Here is a 22558-nt window from a genome sequence, read left to right on the forward strand (position 1 = left end):
CCACACTGCATTCTACACTTCTGTCTCCAGTGAGCTATCAGGGAAAGCTTGGGGCTTTCACCGAATCGTGAAATAATTAGGATAACCTGTTATTCAAGAGCTGTGTGTCTCATGCCGAGGTGGTGGTGCACACCTTTAATCCCAGCACTTAGGAGGCAGAGGCAGGCGGATCTCTGTGAGTTTGAGGCCAGCTTGAGCTACAGAGTAAGTGCCAGGATAGGCTCCAAAACTACCCAGAGAAACCCTGTCCTAAAACCCAAAACAAAACACAACGAAGAGTTGTGTTCCTCAATCTTCCGCACCATCTTGGGGTAGTGCTGATATTTGGAGAGTCATTTGACCTGGAAGTTTAATTTTCCAGACTGTAAGGCTGATTGCTTTTCACCATCACAAGGATAAGAACAAACCTAGGAAGAGGATGTTGTGGCTCCCCAGCCCTCATTTCAAAGACCTCTCCCTCCACTGCCTGGAGCCGGGTTCCAGGAAGCCCTTGTCTTGCTGCTGGCAGATAGGATCTGCAGAAGCAGGCTCAGTGGGGTTAGAAGCTAGGGCCTGTGGTGTGGAACCAGCTTTCCATGTATGGAGCCTCTCCAGTGTGTTGAAGAGAAAAGCCTCTCTGATTTGGAGCCCCTCAGGCTTGCACCCCCCTACCCTCATACCCCCTACCCCATTTTCCCCACCTTGGCACCGCTAGTGAACAAAACCTCTGCATTCCCTACGTGCCCCTGGCTGCTTAGCCTCAAGCGCACACTGACTTTTTTCTGGTTAACTGTTGGACTTCGTTGTTGGCTTTATGGAGTTGTTCTAGTTTTGAGAGAGGTATACTTATGTTCCAGCCTAGCCTTGTACTTGATTGATAGCCTACATTGGCATGGAACTGATAGGACCCCTCCAGTCATTTCCTTGGGTGCTGGGATTACAGATGTGTGCCCCCACACCCAGCTTGTTAATGTTTGCTTTTGTTATTTTGTTTAGACAAGATACATAACCCAGACTAGACTAGAACTCACTGTATAGGCCAGAATGGGCCAAAACTCATGGCAATTCTCCTGCCTCCACCTCCCCAGAGCTGGAATTACAGATGTGAACCACCACACCTAACTTAATAACTATTCTTAACAGAAAGCTATACAGTTCTTGGAATAATTTGGATTATTTGTAAATTATCTTAAGCATTCTCTCCAAATGCCTCTCACTGATTACAGTACATTTCTGTGGCCATCTGTCATGATTAAATCCCTGTCCTGGCCACTCTCCAGAGACACATTCATGCCACAGTGTGTTGTAGAAAGGAGCTTTCTGAAACCATTCTTTAAACTATAGTCTCTTCTTGCATTCTCCCAATGCAAACATTGCGTGTTTGGCAGGGGTTGGTTTATTTAAATAAGTTCCAATAAATTGTTATGGGGTACTTCTCATGCACTTATTTTTGCTCTGTGTTTTCAATTATTGTAAATTCAACATACGTATAATTTTTAAATAGCATAAGAGGATATATTTTAAGAAATCAAAATTACCTTGCCTAGACTGTGACAGGTCCCTATCCCCAAATGTAGCCGTTGTGTTTGTGGGAAGGCTCCTTTTCTGGGTGTTGGCTTCATACATGTGCACTTGAGGACATGCATTCTTCACATACAATCCACACTGTTTTATACATACATTTCCTACCTTGCATTCCCCTTTCCTTTAATGTCCAATATAGAGTAATTTACAGATTCATAGTTCCTGTAAAATTAAACTAAGGACACGGGTGTTTCCTGAGAGAAAACTGGAAGTTCACTTACCTACTTGTTCCCAGCAGTTAACATCCTGCTTAACACAATATAACAGTTAGGATATTGCAATAGACACAATCCACATGTCTGAATCAGATTTTACTAATTTTACATGCATGTACCTATGGATAGCTCCGTAGGTTTTTTTCCCAAGCCAAACATGGTGGTATATGCTCGTGGTCCCTGTTGTTCAGGAGGCTGAGGCAGGAAGAATCCTTGGGTATAAATACTCCAATGCAGCCTGGGTGACAGAGACGACTGTCCCTAACGTGAGTGGATGAACACATAAACAGTCTTGAGCACACTTGCACGTGTGTAGGCAGCCTTGTACTGGATCTTGGCTCTCCAGCATTCCCCCGCACAGCTCCTTGTACAGCTGGTTTGTTGTCATTGATCCCAAAGAGAATGCTGTAGTACCCTAGCCAGCTGCCCACTGTTACCTGGATACACAGCATTGCAGTGAGGGTCTGCATCATGTCCTCCTGTCCTTGGGTCAGAAGTTGGGTTACTAGGGCGTGTGAGCATTGAGCTCCACAGACAGCTCCTCAGGATTAACTTGAGCCCCAACTTTACAACTGTTTAAGATATAATCCTATGGAGGTTAAGATCTAGAAACCTAAAAAATCACCATGGCAACTTGGGTGTTGGTGGCCCACCTTCCCCCTGCTTCTCCATCCAGGAACTGTTCCCTGAATAGGAGGTTGAGCAAATCCTTACTGCACAGCTGGACTTCATTGTGACACTCCTGGGAAGCAGACAGGCTTGTACTGAAGGAAACGTTACTCTCTATCTATTTTGACAGACTCTTTCATGATTGTGTTACTCTTGCTTATTTCTGGAAACAGTTTTCCAGGCATCTCACTTGCATCCCTGGAAGCACAGTGTTGTGATCAGAAAGACCTTTCATTACCTATTATGTACAGTAACTGGGATTGGTTTTCCCTGAGCTTTCTTAGGAAGACTGCTGTATTGTCCCAACTATGCCTATTAGAATCCAGTAGCACCTTTGATGATGTTAGATATGTCTGTAACAGCAGACTTCATGAAGCCAGCCCTCAGCAGTGTGTTCTGATTTAGCAAATGTGTTTCCATGCCATTGTAGAAGGATGGTACCTTTGTTGATTTTTTTTCTTGATAGTCTATTTACATTTCTTCATAAAAACCACAACTCTGGTTGGATTTGCTAATGTACAGAATTACCATCTGTAGATAGAAACTCAAAAAAAAACCCTAAATTTGCTTCTAGGTGAGTTAAAATATCAACAATTGGACTGAGACGAAAACAGAAGTACTACACATTTTAAATGCATCTTGTAGGCCTGACTGTCGCATGCTGGTTCCCTCCTTGGGCCTCTGAGCCTACCATGTGAAACAGGAAGTGCCTGACAGAGTCAAGAGTTAATCTGGAGTGGCAGATCGCCCTAAGGATGACTCTCGCTGCAGCGATGACTCTGAAGCCAGGGGCTGCAGGAGCCCACGTCCAACCAGTGACTCTCCTGTCCTTTCTCCTAGACACCTCTGCACTTGGCCGTAATCACCAAGCAGGAAGATGTGGTGGAGGACTTGCTGAGGGTTGGGGCTGACCTGAGCCTTCTGGACCGCTGGGGAAACTCTGCTCTGCACCTGGCTGCCAGAGAAGGGCACGATAAGATCCTCAGTGTCCTGCTCAAGAACAGAAAGGCGACACTCCTTATTGACCGCCCCAATGGGGAAGGTAAGGGGCAGCCACATCGCTGCATAACCTTCCCCTCTCGGCTTCTCCACGTGATAAATGTGTGGGCCTTGACTTTGACCCACAAGTGTTCTCTTGGCCAACCAGAGTCCATCCTACCTTGTGGCTGTTCCTGCTGTTTACCACAGACTCCCTTAAAGGTGATTTGGGAGCCTTACTCAGCACGTGGGAAAAGCAAGCCTGAGCAAACCCTGACTTGAAACTATACAAAGCAGCATTTATGTGGAGAATGCTTATTCCGGAACTCGGTGTCTCCTGTGAGCGTCATAGGAGCTTGTGGCTTCTGAAAGCACAACGGTGGGCCTTCAGAGCCTTTGAAGCACGCCCCCCAACAGAGACCGGAAGTGCTGCAAGCTAGTGTATCCCTCCTTCCCACCGTCCAGTTTTGCCAGTCCCGCTGCCCACATCTGAGTCTTTGCTTGGCCTTAGGTCTAAATGCCATTCACATCGCTGTGATGAGCAACAGCCTGCCGTGTCTCCTGCTGCTTGTGGCTGCTGGGGCAGAAGTCAATGCTCAGGAGCAGAAGTCTGGGCGCACAGCGCTGCACCTGGCCGTGGAGGACGACAACATCTCGCTGGCCGGCTGCCTGCTCCTGGAGGTAAAGGACACTTGTGATCTTGAGTTAAATCCCTAGGGGAATTTAGGGAAGTCTTTTCAAAGAATGATGCCAGTGCCAGCTGTGCCGTCAGGATTCGGCCCTGCTTAGCATCTGCGCATGAGTCCAGAGGGGCCGCTTCCTGCATCGCCAGCTCCAACCCCACTCTCTAACTGGGGACTTCTTCAGTGACAGAGCCAGCCCAGCACAGCAGTTGGGCAAACCCGAGAGGCCATGCAGATAGGGAGGTAGAAACTAGTGGAGAAGAGGACCTTCTGCTAACCCTTCCTTTGTGGGTGGATCTAGGGCGACGCCCATGTGGACAGCACCACCTATGATGGGACTACACCGCTCCACATTGCAGCTGGAAGAGGCTCCACCAGACTGGCAGCTCTTCTGAAAGCAGCAGGTAAGATGGCCTCCCGCTCACTGATGGACGTGGACCCCAGCCATGCAGACTGCCTGAGAGGACAGAGCTAAGGCTTCCTCCTAGAGCTGCGGTGCTGCTGCCGCAGAGTGTGAGTAGAGGGAGGCTGCGTGGCTGCTCAGACCTTGGTCACAGCAGAGGCTCTGTTTGACCCGGTGACCCGGGGTTTGCCTTGATGGCCGTGTCAGGAAACATCAGAGCTCACTAGCATTGGCTGCCTTTCTGTGTTCCAGGCACCGGGCCGGCCTCCCACATACTCTCTCTCCTTTACCACACTTAATCTGCAGTGACTCTCTGAGATCAGTACTGTTGTTACTAATCCCTGTTGATGGCCAAGAAGACAGACCGGAAAGATGAGCAGGCCCCACTTGCAGTGTCCCAGACAGCTGTGAGTCCCAGTGCCACAGCCTGGACCTACAGACTTTTATCCTCTGCCCGGGTCTCCTCCTGCTCTGCTTGGGGTTCTCAGGCCATCTTCTAGGCAGCTCTCTAGTCCTGTAAGGCATAAGGAAACACTCCAGCTCCTCTGTCTCCAATGCCTTGTGCTTCTAGGCAGCTCTCTAGTCCTGTAAGGCATAAGGAAACACTCCAGCTCCTCTGTCTCCAATGCCTTGTGCTTTTGTGTTAACACATGGCTGATGAGATTGACATTTCTGGCCTGTTTGGCATACCTGATTTACTTCAGAAGTCGTTTTAGAAAAGATTTGTGGAAGGCACATTCTCACAGATTCAAGTAAACTGAATTATATACGGAGTGTGTGGTAAAGGTAAAGTAAAATAAGCAGCAGCCTTTCTCTCCTGAGTTAAACTGTGCTTCGTTTTGCCCCAGGGGTCCCAGTTGCAGTGCATGTGAGTCATTTTAGAAGTCACTGATTATACTGGGGAAATGTTGTCTCTTAGTCGACATAGTGCTGCACACCTGTGATCCCAACACTCAGGAGGCTGAGGCAGGAGAATTGCCACAAGCTTATGCCAGTGTGGTCCATGTAGTTCTGAGCCAACCAAGGATACATACTGTCTCAGAAGTAAAAGCATAATTTAGAAATGTAAAGGTTTTCACTTGAATTCACCATGAAAAGATAGCAAATAAATAACTTTTATGATGCAAAGACAAGAAGCCTAGGCTGGCACCCTGAAGGTCACACCCTGAAGGTCACACCCTGAAGGGTCGTGTGTAGCCCTCAAGTCTTCTAACCCATTTCTCCATCCCACTCCTGGCTATGTTGTGCTTACGTTATAATAGAGCAGGCCAGACTGCAGAGGGCAGCAAGACATCAAGCAGACTGGCTGTTTTGAGCAGGCCAGGGAAGCAGGTGAGATGTGTGCGTTGGTAGACGTAGATCTGAAGATTCAGGACTTAACCCTGAAGGTGCACCCTGGTCCCTGAAAGTTGCCACCTATACGTCATTCAATTAAGTACATCCTACAGAATTGCAAGTCAGAGTATTTGAAGTCCTTTGTAACGGTGTCCTTAGCTATAGAGAACATCCTTTGATAGCTTTCCAGTAAAAGTAGATTAAAACTTAAAAAGTCATTTTAAATTTTACTAGAAATAAACATTAGCCTATAATTGCCTCTGTAAGCTAGAGAAATTACCCTTAGAAATGTGACCCTGTGTGCAGTGACTAAGTTGACAAGCTTTGTATTTTACATAACACCATATTGCCTGATTCTGTAGGAGCAGACCCCCTGGTGGAGAACTTTGAGCCTCTTTATGACCTGGACGACTCTTGGGAGAAGGCTGGAGAGGATGAGGGTGTGGTGCCAGGTACCACACCCCTGGATATGGCTGCCAACTGGCAGGTGAGCCCTGCCCAATCCATCTCATGGTGTTTTGGGGGAGCCAGTAGCTCAGGAATGTTAGAAACAGATGGTCTTTTTGGCACTCTCCTCCCTACAGAACGTGTCTTTGTATGAAGTCTGCTGAGCAAGAGGCTTATTTATCTTGAAATGCCTATCCAGGAGAGATCTAGGTCAGCTGAGGCCCGAGTGCAAAGCTGTCTCTTAATCAGATCAGAGTTGAGATATGAGCGGTCAGAAAAGCACAGAATCCACAGAACTGTCACCCCTTCTGTGCACGGGACCAGAACCTTGCCATCTCCATCAGAAGCCAGTGTGAGGGGTTTCTGGACATAAAAATAAACTAGGAATTCCTTTGTGGGTTTCTATGAACACATTAAAGCCCTTCCTTAAGACTAAAGGAGGAGGCAGCCACTAGGGACTTGGGCCAAGAGAAAAGAGCCAGAGGGCAGATTACACAGTGAAGGCTCTGAGACAGTCGGTTTGTAAGGGTGCGACAGCTCCTCATCTGCACTGTGCGCCTCCTGGGAACCCATTTGCTGGGCTGGGTGTCCCTACAGGGAACACAGAAGACTGACGCACCGCAGTAACCCTTGACGTCCCTAACCTATGCACCACCAGCAAAGAAACTTCAGAGAACACCAGAACTTGTGGTTAATGACTTTTAAAAGTCATTTATGTGAATATTTTCTTATGTTTTCCTATCTAACAGGTCTTTGACATACTAAATGGGAAGCCATATGAGCGTGTGTTCACATCTGATGATATACTACCACAAGGTGAGTTGTGGTGGAACAGATCCTCTCAGCCAGTGTAGCTCCCCCTCCCGCCATGCTGTGGATTACGGGGAGAGAAAAGCCATCGTGGTCCAGGCTGTTCTGCAGAACGCCTGGCCCTTACTTGAGAGTCAGAGCCCTGAGGGGTCTGAAAGGAGGAGGCTTGGCCCTGATCTGATAGAAGTACAGAATGTTGCTGCTCAGCAGGGACTCTGACCTTTCTAGAAGCTTCCTTGCTTCCATCAGAAGTTGGGGGAGCAAAATGACAATGACGGGTCCTCTCCGACTGACTGTCCCTGGAAGGTTAAAGCAGTCGCGTTTCTTCCTTAGGAGACATGAAACAGCTGACGGAGGATACAAGGCTGCAGCTCTACAAGCTGCTGGAGACTCCTGACCCAGACAAAAACTGGGCCACCCTGGCACAGAAGTTAGGTCTGGGGATCCTCAATAATGCCTTCCGACTGAGTCCTGCTCCTTCTAAAACTCTCATGGACAACTACGAGGTAAGGCGTCACCTTGCCATTTGTAGTTGTGTGTGTAACTGTTTGTGGTTAGTGTCACTGACCAGGGCATAATCCCCTCCCCATGGCGTTTCTGAGGAAGAAAACCAGCCATTGCCTGGACTCTGGGAGGCGAAGGGAGCCAGGGTAGGATGGAACCTGTCTTCCTGAGAAGACTGGTCACCTGCCTCTAGACATTCCCTGTTTTCATGTTCTCGGAGCCTTCATACACAAAACGCTCCTGACCACACAACTGGGGCCTAAGCTGTGAACAGTATGCACAACCCTTTCCAAGAGGGTGACCCAGGGCCGTGGGCTCATGAGGTGACTCCTACTGGAACAACTCTAAACCAAAAGGGAGAAAAACATGGGGAGATCATTGAGTGTGAGGCTGTCCTTGTTAGCCGCTGTCTTCCCTGACTTCTGAGCACAGGTGTCACTGCAATAGGATCCCTACCTCAGTGAACTCAAGCTTCTCTCTCTCCTTCCCCTTTTTTTCTATCCCTGTCTCTCATCCTCCTCTCCATCTCCCTCATCCTCTCCCTCTCCATCTCTCCTGTGATTTCCTGAGAGATTTTTGGTTCAAGACAGGAAATAGAACTTAAACACTGTATTTCCTCAGGTACTCCTCTCTCTGTACTCCCCAGGCCCCCCTGGCTCTCTGGAGCAGACAGGGAAGAAGGGATAGGTGTTGACGTTCGCAGTCTGCAGAGGGGCTGGAACACACGAGCATACTCTCCATTTTCCTGCCAGGTCTCTGGGGGCACCATCAAAGAGCTGATGGAGGCCCTGCGACAGATGGGCTACACAGAGGCCATTGACGTGATCCAGGCAGCCTTCTGCACCCCGGAAACCACAGCCTCCAGCCCCGGGACCACTGCTCAGGCCCACACGCTGCCTCCCTCATCTTCCTCCACAAGGCAGCACTTAGGTAACGGGGCTGAGAAATCTCCTTTTGCTCTGTGATACGGCGCTACAGTCCCCTTCCCAGTCGTTTGCTGGACACAGCCCACCATGCTCCCACACACATGAAGGGGCAGTTCCCAAAGACACTCACATTGCACATGGGTCACTTACATTCTCTCTAAACACTCGATGTTGGGGTTAAAGAAACACTATTGCTCATACCTGTTAAATTAAAGAGAGGTTCTTTAAAGGTTTGAAGAGAGGTGAATAGCCCTGGGTTCCCAAGACAAGGGACAGTACCCAGGCAATAAGCATGACGTATGACCCTTTCTTCCATACCCCCCCCACCTCAGCTCTTCCCCTCCTCCCCCCCAGGCGTCTCCTTCAGCTGCCCTCCACACTCCTGGTCCTGGTTTGTTTCCCACATTAACAGTTCCTCCTGTCACCCCCAAAACATGCATGTGCAGGAATGGAGCTCGGTACAGACCACAAGCCCTGTATTCCTTATAATTTTCATACCATCTCATTCTTCCTCTAAACCCAACAACCCTTTCTTCTCACTCACCTTGTACCCTAGCCACAAAATTCCATTGAAAACAGAAACAAAAAAAAAAAAAACAAAACAAAACAAAGCAAAACAGACAAAAGCCCAGAAACAATTAGCAGTCTCTGTCTTTGCGCCAGGCCATCCCCACTGGGAGATCTTCCACCTGGGCTCAGTAGGCTGTGACTGCCCTCCCTGGGGCAGTCTTGCCCCTGGGGACCTCCCTCTCACCCTTAGCTGGTCCTGCCTCCCTGATTCTTGCCTGGAGTCCCTATTATCAGTTCCTTCCTGCCTGCTGTGGGTACCTCATCACCAGGCTATAATTTCCTCAGCCTTAAAGAACATAAAGTTTAGAGACAATAGAACATCACTTCCTTTCACATGCCTTCGATGGGCCCAAGCCTCTCGGAAGAAGTTTTAAAGTTTCTACCCACCTCGTCACCTCTGTCCATTTCGTGACCCCTGGTTCTGCCCCACCACTCTGAGGCCTGCTCTCCTCCCATGGCCTCACACGTCCCAGACGGGCCAGTCATGTTGATGTGTCAGTCACGGCTGATGGCCCGTGCTCCTCAGTGTCCCCTCAGGGCTGCACCACGGCCCGTCCCCGTGCCACCTCCTCACTCTTCTCTACAGCAGGCCCAGTCCAACACTTCTCCTCTGCAGAGTGCGTGCGTGCGTGCGTGTGTGTGTGTGTGTGTGTGCCTGGATGTGTGCACACGCGCAGGCGTGCGCAGTAGGTCTACTTAGTCCTGGTTTTTCCTCCTCACTACTCCCTCTTCCCACCCCCCCAGTCATGTCCTGCCCATGTCCTCCCTTCCTCCCCCAGTCTTTCACTTGAGTTCTTCCCTCCCCCCCCCCCCGCCATATTCCCTCCTTTTAAAGCCCCCCAAAGGCCCCTTCGTAGTTTCCTGGCCACTCCCCACACTCACTCCCACATAAACACACATGTGACTGGGAAGCTAGGATCCACACATAAGAGAGAACATGCAGTATTTGTCTCTCTGCACTACCTTGATTAGTGTTTTCCGGTTCTACCCATTCCCCTGCAGACTGCATCTTTCTTGATGGCTGAATAAATCTGCACACAACTCTTTAGTCTTCCACAAACTCCTGTTGGCCACATCTGTCAAAAGTATAGCCCTCCTCCAGATGAAGACAAAATCTAAGAGTTGCCATGACCATTTTCTGGTCATTAACGGCTTATGTTCAGCCCAGCAAGTTTCCTTCTCTTTGTGACAGCTGCCCAGTCCAGCCCATCCTCATTTCTTGCCTCAACTCCAACAGCAGCTGCGTCTCTGCTGCCTCCCTCCATCTGTTCCCTGCACCACATGTGACAAGACGGGGCTCCTCTCATAATTAAAAAGTGAATACTTAGCAGCTAGGAAGATGGCAAATGTGAAAGCCTGGCTTTCTCCTCCAGTGTCTCTGGAAAAAGCCAGAAGGATGACAAATACCTGCAACCCCAGTAGCCCAAGCCTGCAGGAAGAAGGGACAGCAGAGAGGTGGCTCCTTGGGGCTCTTTGGTTAGTCTGAAAAGACAGGATGGAGAGTAATCAAGGAAGTCACCGGATGTGAACTCCACACGTGTACACACACCTCAGAAGGAGCAAAGCTTGGTTTTGGCTCACAGTTTATAGGTCCCATGGTCTGCTGCCTTCAGATGGCAGAGCGAGCCCTTCATTGTGGACGATCAGATGGTAGAGGAGCCCTGTCACTTCAAGGTGCTTGGGAAGCACACAGATGGGGAAGAGCTGGAGTCCCGGCATCTCTTTCAAGGCCACACCCCAGTGACCTAGCTTCCTGCTTTGAGGCCCTACCTTCAAAAAGTTGTACTCCCTCCAAATAACGTCATAGGCTGCTAACGAGGCCTTTTCTTAACACAGATTTTGGAGGACATTTTAAGATCCAAATCATAATCAACATCAAGCCTTTAAAACACTCCACAGTCTCTGTTACATAACAGATTCCAAACAAAGACTGTTGATTGGAGATAGCACCAGGACAACTCCACGGTACTGTCATTGAAGTCTCCGTTCTGAGGTTAAAATTCAATGATGAAAATGAGGCATTTGCTTAGTGTATGTTAGGCTTCTGTTTCCTTAGTCCTTCTATACAGAGACTAATCTGCTCTGGTCAGATCCCAAGGATGCTTTCCAACAAACAGAATTTAAGTTTTTACTATAGACACATTTTTACAAAATAGCCTCATTTTCGTGCACCAAAAAATATCTAGGCAATGTGTATTATTTAATAGCTCATACATCCCAAAGAAAGATCTCATTTTTAGTTCCTACTTCTGTTATGAATTTATTTTGTCATATGTTCAGTGGTTTTCCTGGCTATAAAAGAGTAATAGAGCAGTTAGAAAAATATGCCTCATCCCTAAGGGGAAAATAAGTGTATTCTGAATCAAGAGAAATCAGAAAGGATTTCAACAAACAGAAATCGAGATTTCAAAAGAAAGATATCCTCTTGGCCAACTGTGACTATAGCAGTTTTTGTTTTTAATGTCATTTGCTATCTCCTGTCCTTCATGCCACTGTGAGCAACACTGTTGAGCATGGGTGGCCGGATGGGACGTGGCGGCTGGTGGAAGCTAGCAAGCACATCCCTCTGTACGTAGCCCACCCAGAGCAGGGAGCCCCACTGCCGTGGGAGGTGGGGTGGTAAAACACTCTGACCAATAGCAACTGAGAGGAAAAGAGGTTATTTGAGCTTACAGCTTACCATCCATCGTTGAGGGAAGTCAGGGCTGGATCTCTAAATCAGAAACCATGGTTGACTGCTGCTTGCTGCCTCACAGGGTCGTGCTTAGCTAGCTTTCTCACACAGCCCAGGACCACCTCTCAGGAAGGGATGCAGTCTATAGTAGGCTAGGCCATCTTACCTCCGTTAACAACGAAGGCAGCCCCGCTCAGACATGCCCCAGACCAGCGTCATCTGGGCAGTCCCTCGGTTGAGACTGTCTTCGGGTGACCCTAGACTGTGCGAAGTTGACAGCTGGAAATGATGACTAGGACAGTGGGTCAGAACAATAGCATGGCCTTGGTCCAGCCAAGGCACTGATGAATCTGTGCTTTCTCCACAGATGAGCTCCGGGACAGTGACAGCATCTGTGACAGTGGTGTGGAGACATCCTTCCGCAAACTCAGCTTTACAGAGTCTTTGCCTGGAGACAGCTCACTGCTATCTCTGAACAAAATGCCCCACAATTATGGGCAGGAAGGACCTATAGAAGGCAAAATTTAGCCTGCTGGCCATTTCCCACACTGTGTAAACCAAAGCCTGAACTTCCATTGCATCAATCCAGAGTGAGTCCAAAGGTGCTGGAGGACAACCGGGCCACCGGGTCGTCTTGATTTCATTCGAGGCCTTCCGAATTTGGCTTCCTTCCTGGGTTCTGAAATGAATTTTAGTTGTCACATGCAGATGGTATCACAGCGCTCAGCTGTGGCTTGGGGTGTGGTGGCTTGAGCTTTCCCAGCTGCTACTGGATTACACTCGCTTCGTGTTGCTGCTGCTGTCCCTCTGCTGGGTCCCCGCTGTCATTAAAGGTGTCGCTGTCCCCACCTGTGTCCTTCTAGCCATCTGCAGTACAGTTGTGCATCCGAATTAAGGTTAAGGAAAAAGGTATTTTTAAATGAGTAACTTGATGAGTAATAAAAAAAAGATTGCTTTTTCTAATGTGGTTTATCTGTGATTTTAAAAAACACATGAACTTAACAATATTTAAAACATGCTACAATCAATGCTGAAAATAGTATTTTCCCCCTTTCTGCATTTTACTATTGTAAATATGTTTTCTAAATCAAATACTTTAAAAGAAAAATGTTGGATTTATAAATGCTATTTTTTATTTTACTTTTATAATAAAAGGACAAGCACATTGTTGACCTCATCTTGTCTGATCTCTGCAAATACTTTTTCAGAGGAGCCCCTGACACTGGGATCAGTCCATAGCCTGTGTGGCACATCTGCGTTCTCCTTCAGACATGTTTTTAAGCTAAAAATGTACAAATATGGGGAGAAGTGTTCTAACCCAAGACTGAAGTTGAATCTGGCAAATTCTGGCCCAGGAAACCTCATTTGGACACATGGCATCGACATTTTCCATTCTATACAGTGTTTTCTCTCTGTCTCTGTGATGTTCAACATATTGAAACTTCTGCACATCATCTTCATGGCCACTGCATTCATGAACACACAGTAATTATGACTGACTACACACAACCCATACAAGATGTGGCCCTTCAACCTATATGGGGAGGGGCTCGTGAATGCCATCACACACAAGTAACACCTGGTCAGTAATGGCTGCTAGGGGAGTGAGGAGTCATTTCTTCCGTGGTGCAGGCCCTGGCACACTGCCCATGCCTCAGTAAATAGACCCCTACCCGTGCTCATGCAAGTGACCCTAATTAAACTAAGTCACACATAGCACAAACATAAAGGAAGCAGAAGGGTTTCAAGGGGAGTAGGAAAATGAGAGAGGGAATGTGGTGTGTGTGTCTGACTTACTACATTGTGTGCATGTTTGAGATGTAAGAAAACAGACATTTTTTAACTAAAAACTAAACTTCAACATACCCAAAAGGCCTTCCAGCATGAAACTTAGTGTCTTTTCACTCAGAGTTGAAATTAGAAAGAAGAGGGGTTAATGGATGGCTTTAAGTCCCTATGTTGGACTATGATGTGTAACCAAGGTCATTTGGTCTGTGATAAAGAGATCAAATTCAATGTCTTTGGGTTCAGTAGTTAAGAGCACTGGCTGGTCTTCCAGAGGACCAGCCAGTGGGTTCAATTCCTAGAACCCACAAGCAGCTCACAACCATCTGTAACTTAAGTCCAGGGGGATCTGATGCCCTCTTCTGGATTCTGTGGGCACCAGATATGCATATGGTCCACAGATGTACATGCAGGCAAAACACTCACGCACAGATAAATTAGAGAAAAAAAAAAATCCAAGGCCTTGTCCATGCTATACAAGTGACCTACCACTGACCCCATCCAAGATACTTGAACTGGTAGGTACCTTTGGCAACTGCCTCCACTACAAAGACCTACCTCCCCCATTTTCATGGTAGGCATAGGAAAGCCGGTCCCATCTCTGTGACCTGCAGATCCCTGGGAGATAGACTAAGGCAGTTCTGGGCTGGTCTCCCTCTATCCTCCTCACAGCTGTCAAGATCAAGGTACCCCAAATAGACATCTTGTGTGCCAGTGTCCACAGCAGGGTCAGTATACCAGAGAACTCCAGCTGTGTGGGTGATGGGAACCAAGCAGGATAACTTTGCATATGTTAAGTCACTTAGTCTTAAAAATAACCCAAATTGGGGGAGGGCGACAAAATATTCCCAACTTACAGAGAATATTGAGGCTTACAGAGATCAACTGAGTTTTGGTTAAGGTGCTTCTGAGTTTATAACCAGATATTTAGATCCTGGGCTCCCGAGTTAGGGCATGATTGTATTAGGGCAAGAAGATAAATAATGGTTAAATATCAATAGGGATTGTGTATAAGATTAAATAAAATATCACTGAAGAGATGACTTTTTTATTAAATTTTTTCATTTATTTTACATCCCAACTGCAGCTTTCCCTTCCCCTCCTCCCATTCCATCCCCTACCTCCTCTCTGACCCCCTCCCCAATCCAGTCCTCCTCCACCTCTGTTCAGAAAGGGACAGGCCTTCCATGGGTGTCAACAAAGCATGGCATGTCAAGTTGAAGTAGGACTAAGCTCCTCCCCTTGTGTTAAGACTGGACAAGGCAACCTAGTATGAGAATCAGGTTCCTGAAAGCCAACCAGAGCATTAGGAACAAGCCCCATTCCCACTGCCAGGAGTCCCACAAGCAGATCAAGTCACATGACCACCACACATGCAGAGGGCCTAGGCTGGTCCCTTGTGGGCTCCCTAGCCATTGGCCCATAGTCTGTGAGTTCCCATGAGCAGGTCAATTGCTCCCATCCATTCCCTTGTGATGACTCTGGTCCCTTTGCTCATACAATCCTTCATCCCTCTAGTCAGCAGGATTCCTTGGACTCAGCCTAGTGCTTGGCTGTGGGTGGATCTCTGCATCTGTTTCCATCAGTTATTCTATGAAGGCTCTCTGATGACGATTGGGGCAATCATAAATCTGACTACAGGAGAAAGCCAGTTCAGGCTACCTATCCACTGCTGCTAGGAGTCCTAGTAGGGTCATCCTTAAAGATTCCTGGGAGTTTCTCTTGCATCAGGTTTCTACCTGACCCTGAAATACTCCCCCATCAAGTCATCCCCCCCTCCCTCCATCCACCTCTCAACCTGGTCCCTCAAGTTCCCATCCCCACCTGCCCCATTTTCCCAGGAGATCTATTTCTCCTTCCAGGGAAATAGATGTGTCCCCCTTTGGGCCCTCCTTGTTACTTAATCTAAGGAATAACTATTTAATAAACCAATATCCCAATTAATCTGAATCCTCTATCAAAATTTCCAAATGTATGAAAATTTAAGCATTAAGAACATTAGACATACTACCAATCATGGATAAGAAATCTTGAAGAGGCCTTTTTAAACAAGATTTTATTCTGTGGTTTAAAAACAGACTGGGTTTCACAACTTAGAATGCATCACAAATAAACAGAACATTGCTAAAAAGAAACTCCTGTGTTCTATTATATTATCATTTCTCTGCCCTGACACACCCTTGTTATTCTGACTTTTGAAAACTATAAAGCAAAAAAAGTATTTTTCTGGTGTTCCTTAATACTTCTTGGAACAACCATGCCCCCATTCCTCAGCCAGGTCCTCTCTTGGAACATGATGTTGATACCCATCCCACTGAGAGAAAGAGTCCATCTCTTCCTGAGTCTAAGCCACATGTAGCAGGACAGAGAAGATGTAGAGTAACTTCCAAATTTAGGTCCCAACTTCTGCCAGCCCTCCTGGGCGTTCTCCTGGAAACTCAGTTACCACGTTCAGAGAGAGCCAAGCAGCCACGTAGAGAAGGCCAGCACCGGTGTTCAGTCAACAGCCTTAACCAAGATCCTAGTCAATGCCAGCCAAACCAACCTACCAGCCGCCAGGTGACCCCGCCTGGCCTTTAGGCCTACCTCAGCAGATGTGGCCCATAATAGAGACAGGCTGTTTTGCTGTCCTGCTCAAATGACAGATTTGAAAACAAATGCCAGTGAGGGTTTTAAGCCCTGGATGTAGAGTGGATATCACCATTTCCCAGGTTTCTGATGAGACATGAGAAAGTGCAGTTCAGCATAAAAAGATACTGACTTAAGACAGGCAGTTATTGCACACGCCTTTAATCCCAGCACTCAGGAGCAGAGGCAGGCACATCTCTGAGTTCGAGGCCAGCCTGGTCTACAGAGCAAGTTCTGTGAGAGCCAGAGCTACACACAGAAACCTGTCTCAAAAATCAAAAATAAATGAATAGATGATAGATAGATAGATAGATAGATAGATAGATAGATAGATAGATAGATAGATAGGCAGGCAAGTAGGTAGATACATACATACATACATACTCTTATATTTTGGTTGTGAGCCTAGCCTTTAACAGCTGAGCTATTCCTTCAGTCCTGTACATACACATACATACATACATTGATAGATACATTGATAGAGAGATAGATAGATAGATAGATAGATAGATAGATAGATAGATAGATAGATAGGCAGGCAGGTAAGTAGGTAGATACATACATATATACTCTTATATTTTTAGTTGTGAACCTAGCCTTAAACAGCTGAGCTATCCCTCCAGCCCTATACATACATACATACATACATACATACATTGATAGACAGATAGATACATTGATAGAGAGATAGATAGATGATAGATAGATAGATAGATAGATAGATAGATGGATGGATAGATAGGTAAGATTGACAGATACTGATGTGAGAGACACCAGCCAGACTGTCCATGCCAATATAGAAATTAGCATTTCTATTCTTTGATAAGAAATCTTGGCTCTTCTTTGTTCCAGAAACTTCCCCTTCTTACCCAGGTCTAGAGAGTCCACAGGAAGGCAGCCAACATCGCCTGCCCCTCTGTGGGAGGAGATAAATGCCAGAGGCAGAGCAGATGGTCAGGTGGGATGCTACAATGGGCCTGAAATAAGCTTGCCCAGAGAGCTAGTCTCACAGCAGGCCACCCCTCAAAAATAGCTTCCTCAGAACTTCAGTCATCTTTTGAGGTTTCTGTACTCTGCAGGCATAACCCAGACCTTTTCGGGACCCGCAGCCATCCTTCTTCAGCAGAAGGAAGCCCTGCTGTTGCTCATTTGGGTCCCCTGCGGTAGCTCTCTGCAACACAGACATTGTGGTCACCAGCACAGCGTACAGAGCCAGAGCCTGTTAAATCGTAGCAGAGAAAAGCAAAGGGGAAGGAGTCAGCCCGAATGAACGTCTTTACACACCAGTCCCTTCCAATCAAGGGTTACTAATAATTCTCCAGAAGGCAACGAGTGGGTATTCAACCCGTTTCCGATACACAAACAAAGCTCAGTTTTGGCTCATCCCAGACTCAAACTGAGGTCTGACTAACTCCAAAGACTATCTTTGAGGCTGCTTGAAGTCTCTGTTGAAAAACTAGCTTGTTTTTATAAAAATGTGGACACTCTGTGCAATGGTGGAATCATAATATATCGACCCATACACAAAGGGAGCCGAGACTGTCACGAAAAAGACATATATATTGCTTGGTAAAACCAACTACCAGTGAGCCAAGATGCACACGCATGAGTTATTCATGGGCTAGAGGCCACTGTCCCTTTCTTCCTGTTTTGTGTTTTCCAGGAAAATGTTCTTTCTGACTTACGCTTCCCCTGGTAATGGATGTGGCAGGGATCTTGAAGGGTTACCTATTCAGAGGCTGGGGTGTGGCTCAGCATAGAGCTGTCCCTCCAACACTGTGTAAGAGACCTTCGACTGGCAGGACTTACAGATTCATTTCTTCAGGAAGCCCATTGGGATCCCACTCGAAGGAATGGGGCAAGGTGGTTGGCCGATCATGCCCTGTCTGGAGAGAGCTGGCACCACCTTGACAGCCAAGGGAAAGAGGCAGGGGCTGCTTCTAGGAGATTCTGTTTCTTCTGACCAGGCCAGAAGCCTAACAGACAAAGTAAGAGCCCTTCTCCAGGATTCCACTCAGTCAGTGCCAGAAAGCAGAGTTGGGGTTAAAAACACAAAGCCCGAAAGAGCAAGAAACACCTCCCACTGGGAAAGGCCCAACCTTGATGTTAGACACCAAGTCCCCAGATAGGTCTGCTCCATGTTGAAAGAGACAGGTTCTGCATTTCCAAAGCTGTTTTGTAAAGCCAGGCTTGGAGCACATGCCTGTATTCCCAGAGCTCAGGAGACTGAGACAGGGAGACTAACATCTGTTTCAGGCCAACCTAGACTGTATAGTGAGATCCTGTCTCCAAAGCAAATGATGGTGATGGTGATGATGATGGTGATGGTGGTGATTTTGAAGGTCATCTTCCCTTTCCCAAAGCAACAGTGTACAACTTAGATTACAGAATAACTCGGAGATTTGAAGGAGGCGCTTCATAGCATGGATTTTGCTATGCAGCATGCCTGTTTTATCTCCTGACCAAATGTGCCTGTTCCTTACCCATTTGAAGTAGGTTCCTTCCTGTGATTTGGAAACAACAACCTTACAAAATTAAACACATATCTTTAAATGTGAATACTTCCACTTAAAAACATCTCCCAATATTTATTTCTGTAACACTCGGAGGTAGATGGGCGTCCACAGGACTTATGTGCTGGTGACTGGTCCGTCTGTGGAGAGAGAGAGAGCTGGACCAACACTCGGTCTGCACTGTTTGGGTCTCAGCCTCGCTCTTTAATAAAGCCAGTCACAGAGTGCATGGCTGCCTTGGAGGAACAAATCAGTCACACGGTTGTGCCAGCCGGAGCAGCTTGCGGGTCAGGGGCACCGAAGGACATTACTCACAGCTGGCCCAACAGCTGGAAGACAACAGTCCACCAAACTAACTCAGCCAAGAACACCAAAACTAGAGAGAGCTCTAGGACAGGACAGGAGGGGCCTTCCTTCACCCTTCTCCTTCCGGCCCCTTCCCTCTGGCATGGGAGCCCCCAGATGCTTGTTTCTCAACACTTCCTGCCCTTACTTCCCGCATGCATACCTCAACAAGTACCCAGCCCTCCAAAACCCACCCGCACTCCGTCCTTGCTCCCCCCACACTGAATCCTGCCTCCCAACAGAAGGTCCGGTAGACCAGAGAGGCCAAGAGGACTGTTCGGGACACCTCTGTGAAGTCCTTCCGCAGCCACCCAGGCAGGCTTTGCCACCAGAGCTAGTAACGACCCTTCCTACGCTCTTCCTAGGGCCCCATAGTCCCTGCACCTCTCCGTCACTGTCTGGGACACAGTACTCCCAGGAGTGTGGGCCAACCAAGTATTTCTGTGAACCACTCAGATCTATGTATAAGCCTCCCTACAGCCTTCCCAGTTGACCCCTTGAAGGGCACAGACATCGTTTGGCTCTGCCTTCCCCACCATCCAGCCAAAAGCCTAAGGTGACTTGGGAACCGCATATGCACACAGCATGTGGCTCTGAGGGGCAGAGGGGCTCCTTAAGGCTGCAGAGAGGAGCAACTTGGAAGGGGAAGGCATCCCTTTCCACAGGCGAGCCACAAGCTGCCACACAGCAGCGGGTGGCCACATCTTTTCCTTTGTTACTGAGGCGTTTTTGTAGCTCTTCTGGTGCCTCCCTCTTCTATTCCAGAGGCTTCCTGTCAAGTTTCCAGAGTCACAGTAATTAAATTTCAATTAGAAATCATTCCAGGCTGGCTAGGTGACTCTGCTTGTAAAGGTGAGTGCTCACACAAGCTCCCTAGACACCACAGAAAGGTGGACGGTGAGAGCTGACTCCACAAAGTTGTCCTGAGACCTCCAAACACACCACCACACCACACACACACACACACTACACACTCATACACCACACACACACTACACACTCATACACCACACACACACATACACACACCACACAACCACACATGCCACACACATACACACACCACACACACCCACACACACCACATACACACCACACGAACACATACACACCACACACACACATACACACCACACACACACATACACACACCACACAACCACACATGCCACACACATACACACACCACACACACCCACACACACCACATACACACCACACACACACATACACACCACACGCACACATACACACCAAACACACAGGCCACACACACACATACAAACACACATCACACACACACACACACACACACTACACACTCATACACCACACACACACTACACACTCATACACCACACACACACACATACACACACCACACAACCACACACTGCATGCACACACACACACACATGCACGCACCACACACCACACACTGCATGCACACACACACACACACACACACCACACAACCCCACATGTCACACACACTGCATGCACACACACACACATGCACGCACCACACACCACACACTGCATGCACACACACACACATGCACGCACCACACACCACACACTGCATGCACACACACACACACACACACACACACCACACATTAACAATCACGCGGCTGCTACCTTTCTGCCAGGGCAGCAGGATGGGTAGAAACGAAAAGTAGAGCAGGAAGTTGCTCTGCTTATTGGAAGCTTGTGACCCAGCCCTGCTGCTGCCTGTCGGTCTGCCGGGAGCCTGGAAAGATGCGGGAGCCCCGGTAAGAGAGCTGCAGCCTCCTTACTTCTCTCTCCCCTCCCCCGCCTCCCCTCCCCAGCCCTTCCTTCTTTCCCTTTCTTGCTCTTCCTCCTTTCTCTCCAGCCCTCTTCCTGTCTCTCTCTCTCCCTTTCCTTTTGTCTCCCCCACTTTCTCTCTCCCTTCGTATCATCTTCTCCCCCCAGCTCCTTTCACCCGTCATTTCTCTGCCTTCCTTCTTTAAAACAGCGACCCATGCACACACTCCGGGCAGTGGCAGCCAGCTCCCACAGGCTCTTCCTCACCCTCCCTGCACAAGGTGCAGAACCCCCCACCCCCCAGGGAGCTTGAGAAAAGCCAGACTTGGCCAGGCCCTGGCCTGCCACCTCCTAGCAGCCTCATTTCCTGTGCATAGGAGATAAGTCGCCTCTGTGGGCAGCTGCAGAGCCCTGCGCCGTCACCCAGCAGGGGCCCTACCTCCTGCAGCACTTTGCTTTGCTTTAGATAAAATTGGCCCGAGCCATACCGAAAAAGGAAGAGGGTATATTCATCTTTCTGCTTCTTCAACTCGGGTCATAGAGCCTGGAATCATCCCCACCCCCACCCCCTAGGAGTGAGCCTTCAAATAACTCACTTTGGCCAAGAGACTCCCTAGGCCTGCCGGCTCCCACACTCTTTTGGAGAACAGTAACCATTAGGCAGCATTTACTGTGAGCTTATCCCAGCCGGCACCGGACAGGCTGATCCCATTTGACCTATTGACCACGTCTATAGGATAAGGAAATTAAAGCTTGGATGTTCCGTGACTGGTTCAAGATTAACACATGTTGGAGTTAAAGGAAGTTGCATCCAAGCCCAGGGGATGGGTGGCCCAGCACCCCACTGTTGAGGGGAAGCCCACATGCCCACCCTGCTCTCCCCAAGGCCTATTTTGTGAAGGTGATTTTGATCGATTACAAGATGAGATTGCCTGATTATGAGTGAATTCAACAAATACAGGCTTTACGGTTTTTTTCAATAGCATGAAGATCAGAGACAGGTAAATCCATTATTTTGCATGAACTTTCCCTTATTAAATGTTGTCAGGTCATTCAAATTTCTTGATCGCTTTTGGACCCCTCATCTGCCAGCCAAATGGGCTCTGTGACTTTATCCAAGGGTGGCTTCAGGACAGCCAGTCAGGGTAGCATAATGGGGCGCTTGCTGCCTCCTCACTCCCTCTGGATCTCTAGGTGACACTGTTCCCAGCTACCTTGAGATGCCTGCCCAGATGCAAATAAACCCACCTCCCTAGTAGACCTGTCCCATTGCCTTCATGTGGGGCAATAAGCACAATAGCTCACAATTGCTGTACTCATGCTACCATTATCGATCATCTCATTTAGTTTTCACAGCTAACGCACGAGGTGGCTTGAATTATACTTATATATTATATGCATAAAGCTAAGGCAGAGAAGGGCTGGGAAGATGCCTCAGACGGTAAAGTGCCTGCAGCTGAAGCGTGAGGATCTGCACGTCTACACATCTGTAAAAGCCAGGCGCCGTGGGGCACACCTGGAACCTAGGAGCAGGGAGAGCAGAGGCAGGCAGATCCCAGAGCTCATTGGCTGGCCAGCCCTGTTGAATCGGTGAGCTGCAGGTCAGAGAGAGACCCTGCCTCAAAAAAAATATTGTAGAGCCGGGCGGTGGTAGCACATGCCTTTAATCCCAGCACTCAGGAGGCAGAGGCAGGAGGATCTTTGAGTTTGAGGTCAGTCTGG

At 48.1% G+C, this 22558-nt stretch overlaps 1 protein-coding gene and 1 long non-coding RNA gene across 3 annotated transcripts in view; both read left to right on the plus strand.

The window, feature by feature from the left end:
• Positions 1–12740, plus strand: part of Nfkb1 (nuclear factor kappa B subunit 1) — a 114745-nt gene extending 102005 nt beyond the window's left edge. Inside the window, exons 18-25 of one of the 2 annotated variants that reach the window (XM_040751747.1) lie at positions 3288–3489; positions 3937–4106; positions 4410–4512; positions 6209–6333; positions 7043–7109; positions 7437–7609; positions 8360–8537; positions 12145–12740. In XM_040751747.1, the coding sequence (XP_040607681.1) occupies positions 3288–3489; positions 3937–4106; positions 4410–4512; positions 6209–6333; positions 7043–7109; positions 7437–7609; positions 8360–8537; positions 12145–12305 (1179 nt within the window). In that variant the 3' untranslated portion in view covers positions 12306–12740. The remainder of the gene's footprint in view (positions 1–3287; positions 3490–3936; positions 4107–4409; positions 4513–6208; positions 6334–7042; positions 7110–7436; positions 7610–8359; positions 8538–12144) is intronic. The other variant, XM_040751749.1, reaches the window with a different exon arrangement.
• A 7928-nt stretch (positions 12741–20668) lies between these two features.
• Positions 20669–22558, plus strand: part of LOC121142320 — a 38881-nt gene continuing 36991 nt past the window's right edge. Inside the window, exon 1 of the long non-coding RNA XR_005879305.1 lies at positions 20669–20823. This is a non-coding gene — a long non-coding RNA (uncharacterized LOC121142320). The remainder of the gene's footprint in view (positions 20824–22558) is intronic.

Source organism: Mesocricetus auratus, unplaced genomic scaffold (assembly GCF_017639785.1).
Source record: "Mesocricetus auratus isolate SY011 unplaced genomic scaffold, BCM_Maur_2.0 Super-Scaffold_100009, whole genome shotgun sequence".
Taxonomy (NCBI): Eukaryota; Metazoa; Chordata; class Mammalia; order Rodentia; family Cricetidae; genus Mesocricetus; species Mesocricetus auratus.